This window comes from Phyllostomus hastatus, unplaced genomic scaffold (genome assembly GCF_019186645.2).
Source record: "Phyllostomus hastatus isolate PE091 unplaced genomic scaffold, TTU_PhHast_1.1 phas_scaffold_78, whole genome shotgun sequence".
NCBI lineage: Eukaryota > Metazoa > Chordata > Mammalia > Chiroptera > Phyllostomidae > Phyllostomus > Phyllostomus hastatus.
The window spans coordinates 21,155,477-21,173,746 of NW_025334041.1; the positions used below are offsets into that span (position 1 = coordinate 21,155,477).

The 18,270-nt window shown below is 34.2% G+C and overlaps 1 protein-coding gene across 2 annotated transcripts in view; it reads left to right on the forward strand.

The window, feature by feature from the left end:
• DGKB (diacylglycerol kinase beta) overlaps nucleotides 1-18,270 on the forward strand; it is a 597,575-nt gene that overhangs the window by 107,093 nt on the left and 472,212 nt on the right. For both annotated transcript variants that reach the window (XM_045827955.1, XM_045827954.1), the window contains exons 3-4: nucleotides 11,939-12,015; nucleotides 15,697-15,717. In XM_045827955.1, the coding sequence (XP_045683911.1) occupies nucleotides 11,939-12,015; nucleotides 15,697-15,717 (98 nt within the window). The remainder of the gene's footprint in view (nucleotides 1-11,938; nucleotides 12,016-15,696; nucleotides 15,718-18,270) is intronic.

Consider the following 18,270-nt stretch of genomic DNA (forward strand, 5'->3'; position numbering starts at 1 on the left):
CCATCTTGGCCAGAAGTTCCCTTCTTTTTCCTTGTGTTCAATTTTGATCATTTTTATTAGCATGCTGTTTTCTTTCCCCTCTCTTTAAAACATTATCTTAAATCCACTTCCTGCAGTTTAGCTATTGCTTAAATCTTTGTTTCTGTTGGAGCCAGTCTGTTTGATTGAGTTGCCTATATTTGCTGCATTCCATTCCTCCCATCTTATTTTTTCTCAGTGCAAACTGCTTGGGCTTTTGTCCTAACTACTAAATTGAAATGGTTTTAAACAGGGACACAGATGACTTTCTTCTCTCTAAATCCAATGATCAGGTTCTGCCTCTCATCTTACTTGATATTTTGTGACACTTTGCTTTCATGACACATTGCTTCTCCTCCTTTTCTTGCTAGTTTACTAGATACTTACTTATTCTTAGTCTCCTTGCAGATTCCTCCTCTTTTCCTGACATTTGAACCTCCCAGTGCTCTAGGTCTCAGTCCTTGATATCTTTTCTAAAGTCCCTTTCCAGGTGGTATCATACGGCTTTATGGTATTACGTGGATTGTGAGCTTGGAAAGTGAATTTACAAATAACACTCAAAGTTAGTTCTTTAGCCTAGATCCTCTCCTGAATTCCATGTTTATGTATAATTGCTTTCTCAGTGGCTAAATTTGGATGTCTAATAGATTTCTCAGATATCAAATGCCTAAAATGGACAGTGAAACTCTCCATCCCAAGCTCGCTCCTTCTGTAGTGCTCCCTGTTCCTCTCTGTGTCAACTCCATCCCTCTAATTGCTCAAACATAAAATTTGGGGGGATCATTTTTGGCACTTCACTTTCACAAACCACATTCAATCATTGGGAAAGCCTTTGGCTCCACTTTCATAATAGTCCATCTTTCCTTACCACCACTAATATCTTCATGCAAAGTAATCTGATCTCTACAAAATTAATGTAATGATCCCCTAATTATTTCCCTGTTTTTACTCTTGTACAAGTCTATATTAAATACAATAGAGTATTCTTTATTTAAAAAATAATTTAAAATAATGATAGATTCATAGGAAATTATTTTTTAAAAGTCATGGCAAGGAGACCCTATGTATTAGTTACGGTTCTTTACATCTTATATAACTACAGTTTATAAAATACTGTTGAAACTAGAACATGGACATTAGTATAATCCACAGAACTTTCAGATTTCATTCATTTTACATGAACAAAGTACGTCTTTTAAAACATAAATCAGATTCAATGTTTTGCCCAAATGTCACCTTTTAAAGAAGTGTACTCTAAACTTGCTATCTAAAATTGCAAACTATTCTGCAAGCTTATATTCCCCTTTACCTTGTACCATTTTTTCATAACAGTTGGAATCTTCTAATATACTACATTTATTTATTATGTTTATTTTCTGTTTTCCTTCACTAGACTACAAAATATATGAGCAAGAATATTTTGTTTGGTGCAATAGTATATTCCAAATACTTGGAACAGTACCTGTTCTAAACATAACACATGCCACTCAAATATTTGAAATTTTGCTCTTTGTCTTTATTTGTTTTGAAACACCTGCTTATTCTCTTTAAAGTACACACAATTACACATTGATTAATGCAAAAGTTAGTACTCATGTGAGTTGAATGTTAGCACCTTTTCCCAGCTTCATGTTCATGAGGTCATACTGGAACCTCAAAATGGCCATGGTGGGAATGTTTACAGCAGGCCAGTTAGCACACTCTGCAAGTGAACCCTTAGCACCTATCACAGTTAAACCTCCACCAGCACACCACTGAATCATACCAGTCAATTTAATCACCAGTTATAACTCTTCATTAAAATTATATTTTCAGTATCAATTTTTGATTGTTGAGTAGATAAGTGGCTCAAACACATGTCTATTTTCTTAATATGATTTTCTACACAGTAAAATCTGATATAAGTATCTGATGGGTTTCTAGCATAGTGTCTAGCTGGACTAGGTCTGTTAACAGAGTTATCCAATATTTTGTATCCTCAAAGAACCACTCTAACAAATAGGTTGCCCAACATATTGGACTAGATGCACCATCTAAAAGTTAAATACAGGGGGATGAAGGGAAAAATAATAATAGCAAATGCAGGAAAGAACTTTAAGGAATGCTTGTTAAGAGGATTATTAGCAAATAATGAATATCAACAGGGAAAGAGAAATTTTATTCATAGTCTCAGATCAACAGTTATTCTAGAATTATATAGTTGTCATTCCAGATAAATAGAAGCAGTCACTGTGGTGTGTATTGCTCTATGCATTTCTCTAAGACATTGTGCCCACCATCGTTTCAAGTAATGCTGATCCCAAGAGCTTAGCAGGGACATGTACGGAGGAGACTTGCACTCAGAGCAGCTTCAGAGCTTTTTGTTTCATAGCTCTTCCAAGTCTAGCTGTGTCATTAGAATATTCTTTTTAGGGTATTTAAAAATTTAGGTTTATAGATTTCATTTAGCACATAAACTGCTAAACATGACTCATTATTTTTTACAATAGTTCTGTATTTCTTATTCAAGCTCTCTGTACTTTTATTGTAATTTTCACACAAGTAGATATGAACTTCTGACTCTTGGTGACGAGTCCTCCAAATACCTTATTCAATAGTGCTGTGGGTGTTTCTTTTCAGCTGCTGACTATTATTTAAGGAGAACATCTTTTATACCACTTGGGGAATTGCATTAATAATAATATCAATATCTGAATCTTCTGGATTTCCAAAATAATGTGTTTTTGCACTTGTGACATGAGGTCAAGATAAATTTTTGAATAAAATGTTCTAATAAGTTATGTTTTTGCATAAAGCCTCTTGAACAGCAGCCAGGAAAATACATATATGTATATGTACATACATACACACACATATATAGGAAAATATAGCAGGAAAGATTGCTTATTTACTCTGAATTTCTTTGTGCATCTTCTAAAGGATCAAAGCAGTGCTAAATTCAATGCTTGCTGTGTGTAAGATCCTGTCAAAAGCTTTTTAAAAATCTGCATGTCGGGATCCAATGTAGTCCAATGCCATTTTCATCATTGAGTTTTGGTCCCAGGCATTCATATATTTTAGTTTTTGATTTAATATTGATTGTATTCTTTTCTATTACCATTTAGTCCCCTTATAACTCCTCCCCTCAACAATCATCACACTGTTGTCCATGCCCATGAATGCTTTTGCCTTCTTGCTTAGTCCCTCCATCACCTAATCCCCCCCCCATTAACTGTCTGAACTAACAAGGAAAATGGGGACAGACTCATAGATGGAGAGCAGGATGTCATCTGGTGATGACATCTGTATATTTCAAAAGTGAGCTGTATAATCCTAAGAGGGATCCAGGTTTGAGGACCGCTGGGCTAGACACAAAACTGTTTGAACTGGACAACAATACAGCTCTTTTGCTGTTTTAAATACTGTATTGCTAAGGGAACCTTGAATTATCAAATTTAACTTTGTTCTCAATACTAATGTTACATGCACATTCATGCTAGCTCAGTGTTTAAAGTACAAAAGACTTCTCTTAAACAGTGAAAGCTACACAAACCTATTTACTACGGGGTTAAAAAAAGCCACTGCAGAGGTGCTTTTGGCTGCGCACAGGAAAATATTATGAGGCTGCAAATATCCTTTGGGATGGGAGCAAAAACTGCAGGAAAGCGTAGATTGTGAGCAGACTTTTGAAAGCACTGGGTTGAAAGAAACAAAAGATGGCTTTTCCATAGTCCTGTGTTAAGTGTGAGACTGAAGGCGCTAGCAGCCGCTCTCCCACAGTCAGAGCCTTCGCTTTTCCCTGGAAACCCATATGTCCTCATTGAAACATGGCATCGTCAACTTTGGCAAATAAAGGATGACATTATTAACCTACAGCCAGTTCTTTAAAAACTTGTTATTTATACAAATGACAGAAGCATTGTATAAGTTGGATCATCTTGGTGTTAACAGTGAAATGTGATCATCTTTACACAGCAGCTGTGACTATTATTTGGATGGTAAAACTATTGGCTTTGACATTAAAGTATATTTACTTTGGAACAACCAAAAAAACAAAAAGGTTTTGTCATGAGGCATAATGAGAATCTGCTATTTGCAGAATATTTTTTGACTTCTGTTCAATAGTCCTGTCTTTTTTATATACTTTCCCCTTATAATGCAACATAAATAATTTTAATGATTATTGAAGATGCGTTCTTATAACTGCATGAAATAAATATGCAAAATCTACATATATGTTAAAGTTTTTCAAAAGAACAGCACACACATATTCTAATTTTATTATCAAAAAGAAATGTAATCTTGAATAAAAGTAAAATAAAATGCATTGAAAAACTTTAATTTTAAAAATGTCCATTTTTAATTTTAAAAATTTTGGTTACATTTCTTGTGTATATAGAAGATACATTCTTCATCTGTTAAGTTCACAAAAAGAAATAGAATGTTTCTGTGTACTAGAAAAATAGATAATAAAGTTCCCTGAACTAAATTGACAAACAGTCATGGAGTCCAAAGTAGAAACCTTCACTGTAATGGAAACTACTATTGTTTTTTTTTCCCCCAAAGTAGAGAGAACAGGTTTGCATCACACACAAGAGTTTGGATCACTAGTTCAAGCCCTTTTAGCTGTGTGATTTTTGAAGAAGTAATGAGTTCTTTAATCATGATTTCTTAACGTGTTAGTTAATTAGAGATGTAGTTTTATACAGTCACAAGGTGATTGTGAGTTTTAAGAGAAATAATAAGGGAAAACAGTTTCCAATGTGAAGCACTACACATGCAAAGTTTAATTAGTAGTGTTAATATGTAATGCATAAATCAGGTGTGGAATCTAATAAAGTTATTATGGGGAGTTCTATAGAGGGTACGTTGCTATCTGTTGTCCCTGAAGGAGGTTCTGAGAGAGTCTGTCTACAAGGCGGCAGGTGAACTATGGCACACGTCATGCTTGAACTTCATTTGACATTGAAGGGAATCTTGGGTGAAAAGAACACTATGAGGCAAGAAAGAACTCTAAAATCATGGGGTACCTTGGTAATTGGTTGACTGGATATTGAATTATAAATAAGGAAAGCATATAAAATAATTATTGGTAGATAGTTTGGGGTCATATTCTGACACACTTATGATGCCAAGAACAGGGGTTTGTGCTTTAATCCAAAGACAACAGGAAACTATCGAATGGCGATCATGTGTTGAAGTCATGTTTGGGATGGAGTAAATGAGCAGGGATTTGCTGGGCACCAGACACTTTGCAAGACACAGTTGAACGGTCCATATCATTATTCCAACTTTGAGTATTGGAAAACTGAGCCACAAAGAAGTTAAAAATATGCCCAAGGACATTCAGCCAAAAACTCTGGAGCCAGGACTTAAATCCAAATCTATCTGGCTTTAAATCTTTCCATTACTCTACGGGGCCTTCGTGATTAATCTGACAAGTGCATGCAGAGAGGCAGTCAAACCACAAAGGAAGCTCATTCAAGATGCAAGAGACACCTAAAAGGATATGAGGTGAACTAAAAGTGTTTCATTTTTCATGTCGCATTTTTAGGACACATTAATTTGTTTGATTCTTCCATTTTCTAAACATTGCCAAATGCACTTGTTGATTTATTTTTATTTTAGAATTATATAAGAGGAATTAAATTTTCTTTGAAAATCATGTAAAAAATCAGAACATTTCTAATTGTACATTCCTAAAATGTACCACATTTAGCTCTCATGGCATTGTATATTCCCTGAGTCAGTCAAACATGAGAGGATTCACAGGGAAACAAATGCACTAGAGCAAGTGCAGGGAAGACAAGCCATAAGACCTACTCAGTGAGTCGCCATATACATTTCATCTGTCACAGCATGTAAAGGTGTTTCCCCAACAAAATTGTTCCCACTTTTGGGCTCAGTCCCACTTTAGTTCTTGGATGATATTGATGGTGATGGAAAAGACCATCTAAAATGACCCCATTCTGTCAGAGTGGGGGCTAGTTAGGGGACAGAGGGGTGGATCAAAAAGGAAAAAGGACTTATGGACAACAGGGTAGTGACTGCCAGAGCTGGAGAAAGAGGAAGAAATGGTAATGGCAAAAATACAATAAAATATAAATTTAAGTAAACAGATAAATAAGACTACAGGAAAAAATTCTCCGTATTGTGGTTGTTATTATTAACTACTTCCTGGTAAAACCAATATACTAGTCAAAAAGCAACAGTTGTATCCTGTGCTCTTCTCCAAGGGCTCTGTCCTGTTAGCCAAGCCACACATTAGTGCCTCTGGAATTAGCCCTGGTTTTCAGAATTGCCTCAAATCACGACCTTACTTTGATTTCTAGGAGATCCAATATTTTGTGCTGAGCATCTGTACTGATCCCTTATCCCAAGTATTAAACTAGCAGCCCAGCACCTCAGTTGTCGGTCTTCTTGGTTGCCAAGCCTTTGTTCTGTTGCAGATATGTATTAACTGTGAATTGATCTCCCAGCTTACAGCTGCCTGCCTGGCTGGCTGCTTGCCTGGATTCCTCAGCCTTGCTCAGCCCAGAATCTGTCACTGTGCTCTTGTTCTTGGAGCTCCAATATTAGCTGAAATATGCCTGAGACTGTGCCTTTCACTTGCCTACTATCTATTTCAGGTGTCATTTCCCTAGTATCTACCTTGTACCAGAGGATAGGTCAGATTTAGTCATGCATTCTCTCTCCTCCCCTCTGCCCCATTGTTGTTTGGAACAGACAGGATTTAGAATTGATATAATCAAAATGATAGGAATATTTATGGTGATAGGTAATAAGAACAAATCAAAAAAACACCTGAGTTATAAAATAAATAAATGTGTATTCTCCTATGAAGGTGAGTAGAACACAACAGAAAGATTTTCCCAATCTAATGCAACTGGGAAATCTAAGCAGATGTGTAGACAGTCCATGTACCAGATTCTGCTTAGAGGTTATGGGGTCCTGGCAGGATATGTGAGATTTCCTGTTGTTTATTACCCAAATCCCCATCTACAGAATACTGGTCAGGCAAGACAAGATCTCATTCTTAAAGAGAATTGGCCCGAGACAGGTATTGGAACAGAATAGAAGAACAAGATAATGTTCTCATTTCTAAACTATATTGTGAAGGAGGGACTAGATTATGGGTAAACTTCAGATGTCAAAATATTAAAATATGAGGTTGGGGGACAGCAATATAAAATGGAGTAACAATAGCCTCTTCAACAAATAGTGCTGGGAGAACTGGACAGCTATGTGCAAAAAAATGAAACTCGAGCACCAACTTACACCATACACAAAAAGAAATTCAAGGTAGATAAAAGATTCAAATATAAACCATGACACTATTAAAGTCCTACAGGAGAACATAGGCATGAAAATCTCAGATATTTCACGCAGCAATATTTTTACTGATAGATATGTCCCCTAGAGCAAGGGACATAAAGGAAAGAATAAACAAATGAGATCTCATCAAAATAAAAAACTTCTGCACAGCTAAAGAAAACAGTATTAAAATAAAAAGAGAACCAACCATATGGGAAGACATATTTGCCAATGATAGCTCAGACAAGGGTTTAATCTCCAAAACATATAAAGAACTTACATGACTCCACTCTAAGAAGACAAGCAACCCAATTAAAAAATGGGCAAAGGACTTGAACAGACACTTCTCCAAGAAGGACATACAGAGGATCCAAAGACACATGAAAAGATGCTCAGTATCGCTAGCTATCAGAGAGATGCAAATTAAAACCATAATGAGATACCACTTCACACCAGTCAGAATGGCTATCATGAACAAAGCAACAAACAAGTGTTGGAGAGGTTGTGGAGAAAAAGGGGACCCTAGTGCACTGTTGGTAGGACTGCAGACTGGTACAACCACTATGGAAAATAGTATGGAATTTTCTCAGAAAACTGAAAATGGATCTGCCTTTTGACCCAGCAATTCCACTGCTAGGATTATATTCTAAAAACCCTGAAACACCAATCCAAAAGAACCTATGCACCCCAATGTTCATAGCAGCATAATTTACAATAGCCAAGTGGTGGAAGCAACTTGGTGCCCATCAGTAAACGAATGGATCAAAAAACTATGATACATTTACACAATGGAATTCTATGCAGCAGAAAGAAAGAAGGAGCTCCTACCCTTTGCAACAGCATGGATGAAACTGGAAAGCATTATGCTAAGCAAAATAAGCCAAACACTGAAAGACAAATACTATATGATCTCACCTTTAACAGGAACCTAAACCACCAAACAAACAAACAGCAAAATATAACCAAAGGCACTGAAATAGAGAACAGGCTGAAAGTGACCAGAGGGGATAGGGGAGGAAATTTTAGGGGGAAAGGGGAAGGGTTTGCAGGAACAAGTATAAAGGGCACATGGACAAAAACTAGAGGGGAGTGGAAATGGGAGGGAGGTGGGGAGGGCTGGGGGATGTGGGCTGGGATGGGAGTAAAAGACAGAAAACTGTATCTGAACAACAATTAAAATTTTAAAAAAGTAAAAAAAGATATGATGAGGTTGGAAAAGGAGCAAGATGAGTTGATGGTGATTCGTCTTAATATGAATTAGAGCTCCTTATAGTGCCTCAGACTGAGATCAGCCTTGAGGATCATTCAGTTTGTAGGAATGGCGGTCACAGCTTTTGGCTCTTATTTATTAATTTATTTCAGGTAGTTACTCCACTAAGCATATTCCAATATAAATGACTGATGAACTACTAAAAATGACATGAATAACTTTTAGGGTTGTTATCTTCTCTGGGCATGTATAAACTATTTTGAATGTGTTTTACTTGTATAGAAACCTGAAATGAAAAGCCCAACTTTGGGTAGTTCTGTGGAAGGCCTGTGTGTAAGGAATCAAAATTTTTCTTCCCTTTTAATTTTATCATGGGGCTAAGATATGCTTAGAATATGCATAGTCTAATGGGATATGTTATCCTAGAAGTTATGTATCTGTATATGTGTATATCTCTATAAGGTATGTACAGAGTGGTCTACATTTACTTCCCTAAACAAGATGAAGTAAAAGGTATTGTGCTAACTTATAGTAGGGCCTAATCATTCGCAAAGAATCTGGGTGTAGGTTGTCAGCTTCATGTCTCTTTTAGATATACAAGCTGGTCTTTGAAGTAATGCACATTTCTAAGACATATGTTGAAGCTATTACTGTCATTTTTGTCAGGTAGCAATAGTTCTGATCCATTGGATCATAACATTTGCTATAATTCTATTGTTCAGCTTTGGAATAAGTTTGAGTGCTGTGCAAAATATTAAAATGTACCTTTTCTTCCTTAGGGCAACCTATAGTCTACAGCCAGGGACATGGCATAATATGTTAACTCTGATCACAGTATTGAAAGTGCTGGCAAAATATATACTGAAAAAGAAATACATAGGAACCTGTACAGGTTTCATGCACCTGGTAGCACACAAGTACACACACACACCAGAAGATCTCAATAACACACACAAAAATATAAGTTAATTTAAAAAATGTTCAAGAGACCCCAACAAACATTTCTCCAAAGAAGATATACAAATGACTATAAACATATGAAAAGGTATTGAACATCATTTGTCATTAGCAAATGACTGATCAAATGTAAATCAAAACCATTCATAGCTATAGATATGCTATGCTATAACCACTAAGATAGCTATAATAAAAAAGTAGCAAATAAGTGTCCACAAAAATGTTGAAAAATTGAAATCCTCATACATTTCTAGCAGGAATGTAAACTAGTATAGTTCTATGCAAATTTGTTTGGCAGTTCCTCAAAATGTTAAATATTGAGTTTCCATATGACACAGCAGTTGTCTTAGGTATATACCTAAGAGAACTAAAACTTTTTTGTCTGGAAATATACATACTTGAATGTTCATAGCAGTACTGTTCATAAAAGTGAAAATATGGAAACAACTCACTCATACCAACAGGTGAATAGGTAAATGAGAAGTATATCCAGAAAATGAAATTCTTTTAGCTGTGAAAAAGGGATGAAATAGTAAAACATGCTACAACATACATAAACAGCAATCTCTTGCTTTTCAAAAGTTCTCTTTTGACATTTTGCTTTTACAAAAGACCTACACTAGTACCTGCTTTCTCTAACCTCAAGAACATCCAAAGAGAATTTTTGCTTTTAATAAATGGTAATTGCTTTTTCAGTATTCAGCCATTTTGGTTTTTGAAAAGTGCCATAGGGACACTCTACTTTCATATGGTGTGGGGAAAGCAGAGCCTTGAAGACATTGGACTAAGTGAAAGAAGACAGATCACAAAGACAATGCACTGTGTGATGTTGTTCGTGTGACATGTCAAGAATATGGGTTTTATTGTGGGGTGATAGCTGCAAAGCCAGGCAAACATACCAAAAATGTTGAATTGTATACTTTAAAATAGTTAAAGTGCAAATTTGTGTTATATGAATTTTATTGCAATAAAAAACACAGTCACACAAATAGAAAACCCCGTGGAATTTACATTATAAAGGAACAAAATTGTACATTCCAAATGAATGTTCATATCACCAAATATAGGTAGGCATGATGTCCTCCAAGGCATCTAAGAGTGGATTTTCTAATATGTTGTTTCAAAACTTCATTTGTAAATTAGTTTTTGGGGACTGGGAAATATATTATGGTGGTTCAAATATCACGGAATCTTGGGGAAAGGCCAGAAGGCTTACATTCAAATTCTAGGAAACAATTTCTATGCCCCGTTCCCTAATGGAAAACTAAGAATCTCCTGCTTATTTTTTATATTTTAATTAAAAGCTTTTTTTAAAATCAATGTTATTTAACTATGACTGGGTTAGATGACTTGTTTGTTAACTATTGCTTTCTTCTACCTTAAATGTATTACAATTCTGATATTGCTTGGTCAAAAAAATATATTTTGATAGTTATGAGAGAGTATTGTTTTAGTAGATTAAATAAATGTAATTATAGTATATTTATATATAATTTTTAAAGTTTAATATTTATTCTTTTGTGATATTATTTCCCAACATTCTTTTGTCACCATTTTAAAGTCCTAAAACTTATTTTAAAATATTGGAAAAGTAATTTAAAGTACTTTTGATAACATGTCTAAATTTGTTTCTTAACTGAATTAAAACAAGCTTTAGTGTCAAACTTTATGCACATTCAGAAAATTCTCTCTGAAATACCTACAAAATACTAAAATCTATAGCATGCCTCTGAATGGATTTACCACTAAGGTCTAGATAAACATTTTATTTTTCTTGTTTATTCAGCAGGGTTTTTATTTAGTTAATGTTGTAATATGTGCAAACTGCACAGTATAAATGATGAAAGTTTAATGAATACCTGTGTTTTCTTTTTCTTTTAAAACTAAACTTATTTCATCCCTGACTGGTGTGGCTCACTGGGTTGAATGTCATCCCATAAACCAGGAGTTCACCAGTTCAATTCCTGGTCAGGGCATGTGCCTGGGTTATGGGCCAGGTCCCAGGGTGGGGGCCAATGAGGGGCAACAGATCGATGTTTCTCTTGCACATTGTTGTTTTTCCCCCTGTCTTTTTCCTTTCCTTCCCCTCTATCTAAAGTTTTTTTTAAAGGACTAAACTTATTTCATTCACTTAGATATTATGTTATCAAAATAAAAGAAAAACATTCTACCTATTCATTTATTTGCTCGTCAATTCATGTAATATTCAATAGATAATCAGTGACTCCACTCTTGGGTAATACACTTGGGCAAAACATATTTTTTTCTGTTTTTCCTTTATATGATTGCCTTTTCCAATTAAGTAGCCATTCAATAGCGATTAAGAACACTTTATATGTTCACTTTAAAATTAATATCTGTTGGTGATAATTAATATTTTAGGGGGGTCTTTCTTTCACAACTACATTTCATAATCACAGCAGGCATGTGTGACATTTGTGTGTTTTCTGTTTCCTATAGATTCTACAAAGAAATTAAAGGATGTTCTTGAAGAATTCCATGGTAATGGTGTGCTTGCAAAGTATAATCCAGAAGGGGTAAAACTTCTTTTTTCCTTTTTAAATTTGAGATAACTACTTGGAGGAGGGATATCTTAGTGAATAGTTCTTAAAAATATATATACTGTGTACCATATACCATAATGTAAACAAAATGAAGTTTATAATAAGATGCTATACTGGGAGTTATATTAAATGTTGTAGTTCACTATCTTTCTAATCCAAAATTATTTTGCTAATGAAAATAATATTTTTATGGTCTGTGCATGAAAGAGTATAGATCATCTAAAATACAGTTTTTGATCCTTTTCCTGGAATCAGAAAACAGAATTAGATAGAAGGGGACAGAAAATGTGCCTGACTCTAACTCTATGACCTAGAAATTTAAACCTCAAATGAACATTGATGTAGGACAAGGGAGTTACTCTTTTCAGGGAATTACTCTTTTGACTCGAGAAAGATTTTGTGATGGATATAACTGATCTATTAATTTAAAGAGCCAACTTGGGCAAAAAGAGTGGAATTTTTTGCTCCTATCTTGTTTTTACCTATTCTCAGTTTCTGACATTCTTTCCTTATTATAACTTCATGTCCTGTCTATTGCTTTTGAATGCCATGCTTGAATGGATGCCTTTCCCTTCCTAATTATTTGTTAAATAGCCTTCCATTTACTCTTAGCTGAGAGATGTTAAATGTTTGATATCACTTCTGAGTTCTTTTGCAGCCTCACCAAGTCACAGTTGGGTTTATGGGATTTAAAACAAACTGAGCTTTGCAAAAAACTATTTTTGCCTGGATGTATTATCTAGCCATCTAGATTTTATTTTGTTGATTAAAATATGACTTCTTATTATTGTCATTGTGCTTTTGAATGTTTAGAAGAGCAGGGCTATTGGTTGTCCTTCAATTTTGTACTTCTCTGGGATTTATAGAACTTATATTTTAATCAAAACCCAATCTCTAAATTCCAACCATAAAAATTTCATATTGTTTTATAATTTTCTTTCAGTATTTCTTTAAAAAACTAGCTCTTTTGCACACCATATTTTCTTCTGTCTACATTCTGATACATTACAGTACTTTTTTAAACTGTCTAATCTAAGATTTCTTTTTTAAAGCAGTTGATATTTAGTGCCTACAAATTATGGGGAAGTTCGGTAATTTTAAGCCATTCCCATTTTACTATTTTGGAGAAAGAAGGACACATCTCACATGCATTTCCTCACATTGTTTCTTCCTAGATTATCTATAGAGTAAGAGAAAAAATGCTGGCAGATAAATTTGTTGAACTGAAAAATCTAAAAGACAAAAAAGGGGAGTGGGAAAGTTAAAGATGCCAAATTTACTGAATTAATATCAGACCCTAAAATTTCATGAATAACCAACCATATTTGAAAATATGCATATTATCTAATATATATTCAGAGGTAAAATTAGTTTTTTTTCTCCCTAAAGATAGCTGCTGGTCATAAATTCAGTTGAAATGCGATGTTATTTGCATAGTAGCCTTTTTACTACAGTGATTTCTTATTTAAAGGACTCAAAAGACTTAGCCTTACTGATATTATATATTTAATGAGAATTATTAGTCACTGTATGCTGAATTTATTAAATTGCTAGATTAATTATTAGACCCACATATGATGTCAGCCTTTTCAATAATGTAACACCTCTTCATAAATGCATGGATCTGCTCTTGAAGTGCATTATTAAAATAATGAACAGTTGAAAAATAAGAAAGTTAGATCTCATTATAATCCAAAAATAATTCTAATTTAAGAGTGAAACCACTTTCCAATGTTAACACTAGTATGTATTTTTCCCTTCGGGAGAATAATTTAAAATTTATATGACTTTTAAAACACTAATATGTATTTTGCAAGGAAATAATTAGGAATATTCAATGTTGAAGAGGAAATCTTTAAGACCTAAGGTTCTCTTTTGTACTTGACTCCATCTAGTTTATAAAATATTACACTAATCATATGAAAGAATTCAGAAAGAATTTGTGAAGAATGCATGCTGTCAATTCACATATAAAGTTCTCTCTCTCCATTGACTGGTCAAGTTGAGCTCAAAGTTCTTGGGCATAGACAATACTTAATGCTCAATTATATAAGAAAAGTTAAGAAAGATTAAAGTTAATCTAGTTTGGCTTTAGAATAAATAACTAGTCCTTTATTTTCTAAAATTAACATGACTTTTATCATCTACATAAAATTAGTTTATAAGGAGAAAACTGTCTAAACATCTCTAAAATATTTTTCCATACAAAGTAAAACTGTTTATATGTTAGATTTATTACTTTTATTTTCATTCACTTGAATTACTTTATTATAAAATAATTATATGTAAAAACTTAATCCAATGACCTATTTATAACTATTTTAATAGAGAAAAATATTAAATATACAATATATGGGTAATTTACCTATTTTAATTACTATCTTTTAAAGATTGATAATCATTCTTTGAAGTAATAAGTGAAATAATAATTAAATAGAAAATGTAAACAATTGCTTTGAAGACTAAGTGCAGAAAGTATTAAAAGATCTTGATTCCCAAATACAATTATAGAGTTTTAAAGAAACTCATTGTAAGAAAAGGGAAATGACTTTCCCACAGTTAACTAGCTAAGTTTATGACAATAACCATAATTAAAACCTAATTACCTGAAATGATAATTTAAGACTGTTGCCCTTCCCTCTTCATCGATTAACCTATAGAAGGAAAGGGAGGGCCTTGAGAGATGAGAAGGATAAGGGGACATGGAAGGTGTCTCACGTAAGCAATATGATTCAGTGTATGTGAAATAGGAGTACACTGAATGGCCATTTGGTATGTGATGAGTGGCATTTTCCAGTACACATAATTATTACTAAGTCAGGACTATTAGTCTTCACCTAATCTTATGTGAATAATATAATGTTAAGGCTATATTTGCAGCTACTTAGTAGTAGCCATTCAATCTTAGTGAAAATGTTCACAGTAAAACAGAGTCAGGACATAAATTAATTTATGAGGGCAGTAGAATTTGATGAAGAGAAGGAACAAATTTGGCATTGAATGTGTCTATCATTATCTATCTATCTATCATTGCCCTCAATTTTAAATTTAATTCTAAATGGTTTGATTGATATCTAAAGTGATGGGAAGAAATGAAGTAGTATCATATGAATGAAAAGACATTTACCTTTAAAGGCACGGAGAGACGTTAGGGATGTTATTGCAATATAAGGAAACATTAAGAGTGGGAAATGAGCAATCACTAATGTATCTTTACATGCACTGTTATATTTCATAATCTTCTCTAGAAAGTTTTAATTATACTATATGTGTTATTCATTATATTTATCGCATGCCAATTAGAACTATTTGCTTATTATATCAAAGATGGATCCAGTTCGTGATTCTCAAACTTTAGTTTGCATCAGAATGACATGGAGGTCTTAATAAGACCTAGACTTTCACCTGCTTGCTCATCCCTCCCCTTGGTTTCTATGTTCCGGGTGTGAGGCTCAAAGATTTGTATTTCTCAGTTACCCAGTTGAGTCTGGTGCTGCTGCTTAGGAACCATACTTTGAGAACTATGGATCAAGGGTATGTTTGAAATTCAGTCTGTAATCTTGACCTGTCAGTTAAGCAATTAATGATAATGAGATAATAAATTTAAATTATCTTACATTAATACATGTATTCTTTCTTTCCTTGCATGCACAGAAACAAGACATTCTTAACCAAGTAAGACATTTTCTTTTCTATTCATATTTATCTTTCTTTACTCTGATGTGAGCTATGCATTTCTCTTCTATATCACTGAGCTGTACTTCTGTGCCAATAATATTTAAATAACATGCAAGATTACCTATAATACTTAGAAAGTTATTATTTACTGATGTTTGTTCAAATCAAAGTTTCAAATGGAGAAACTGATACATCAATCACGGGATCTAAAAGCATCCAGAGTATAGACTTTAATTTTATAGATGTTTGAATTTAATTTTCTAATTTTGTTGAATAAAATCAGACTCTGATAAATTAATTTATTTAATGAAAACTTTATTAATTTGTTAATGGGAGGTTTAAAAGTTGCACTTAAATATAATTGATAAGGATTTTTAAAATTTGATCACGAGTGCTGTTAGATTCTGTGAGGAAAATTAAAGTTTGCTCTTCTGGAAAAAAGAGTAACCGAGTTGTTACTCTGCCACTTTCTTCTAGGAAAATCCATTTTGTAAAGCAAGTTTTAGGTCTGTAGTTCAGTTGGTATAGAGAATTACAACATACATTTTTGAATTCTCTAAATGGATTTTTCTATCACACTAGGAATATATCTTACTAACATATTGTCTCAAATCATAATATTGTCTCCTTGGACTGTATTGGATCTGTATGTATTAGCAGGTTTTTATTCACAAGGCTTCCTATAATTTTAATGACACAACACCAAAACTGCATACCAAACATGTTACTGTACAATTGATTACATCAGATGATCTTGACTGATTTAGAGGTCTTATATATTACATTCTCCTAGAATAAGGCACGACTGAAATGGCGATTTGTTGACTATAATAACTTTTACTAGCCTCTTTCAGAGCATGGGCTTTCCTGATCTTATTCCTGAATTTGTGGAAACCTCCTAGCTCCCCCAGAGATGGGCTATTTAAGTTTTATGGTATTGGGAAGCAACTCCTCAGAGTAAATAGCTGCTTTTATGAAGCGGGCTATTAAAGGGCATTTGTTGAGCATCTTAGTCAACAAACACACTTTTCTGCACAACTTGAACCTCCACTAGAAGCTGAATGAAAATTGGTGTCAAAGTTAGTTATGTCTCTTTTTGGGGTCAGCCAAATGAGTTTCTTTTTTATTTTCCTCCTTGCTCAGCCTTTGTTCCATATACAATGACTCAGTAGGCAGGCAATTCCAGTTACAGAACAGAAAGAACATAAGAAGATGAGGAGATCCAAAGGAGAAGGGAGAAGGAGGGCGTGTGTGTCTGTTACTCTCTCTGTTTTCTTGGTCTACCAGTGTCCTGTGAGTGTAGGGTTTCCTCTTTACACTTTCTTTCAGTATGTGTTCCTTGGCTCAAAGCTAAATTATGTTTTCATAACTCCCTGGGCTTCCCTTATCTCTGTACTTGGTTTTCTGTACTATAGTTTTGTTCATCTATATAGCTTTTATGTTCAGACAAGTAAGTTGCTTCAATCCCTTAATAAGTAACCTGGGAATTCAGAACCTACATTTTATATTGCTGCCGCCTACCGTGATATTTTAAATGTCTTTAACAAGGATATTGACACTGATATAATTATTAGCAATAATATAAACACTCTTTTATTGTAAGCTGTAATTGTCCTTCCAGAACCAAAACAACCTTTCCCATTAAAGAAAGCATCTGGAAAGTATAAGAGAAAACATGGTCTTAGGAATCCAACTGAACTGACTACAAATTCCACATCTGCCACATATTAGCAGGTCTTGGACAAGTTACTTAGTCTTTCCTAGCCTCAGTTTGCTTACTTATAAAAAGAAGAGAGTGTCTGCCTTGTTGATTTGTTAAAAGGGTTAAAATCTATGAAAAATAATTACGGTATTTTTAGGACTATAAAATACAATGGACCATAAGATGCACCTAGGTTTTAGAGGAGAAAAGTAGGAAAAAAATTTTTGAAGCAAAAAAATGTGGTAAAATATTTAATAACCTGTGACCCTGCTCCACCACCACTCCCCACCCCCAGCGAGCCAGGTAAGCTACATTCAGACTATAAGACACACTCCCCTTTCCTCCCAAAAGGGAAGGAAGTACATCTTATAGTCCGAAAAATATGGTAACTTCGTATCTGACATATAGGTATTCCATTGATATTTAAAGGCAGTGTCTCTTGGTCACACTTTAGTGATCAACTTGATTTCGTACAAAAACTCTGGAGTATGTCTGAGAGGTGAAAGTGAGAATATCTAAGATACCCCCAAACAATTTTGCAACTGAGTTTCTCAGCATCTCAATTTTCTTGGCTATAAAGTAAATGTAACTCTAATGCCTTTTCCAGCTCTAATTTCCTTCTGCAGTGAGGTTTGGGTAGACTAGGTGACATGTGGTTTGCTACCCTGCCAAACGTGGCCGCTATCCAGAATGCTGTCCTGGTGGTAGAGTTATGGTGTCTGTTGTATTTGGTCCTTCTACCACAACCGCATAAATGCCAGCACAATCAGTTAGCAAGGAATGGAAGTAGTATTATCCAGTGTTTCTGTTTCTCTTCCCTATTGCTATCAAAACAATTTCAGTCATCT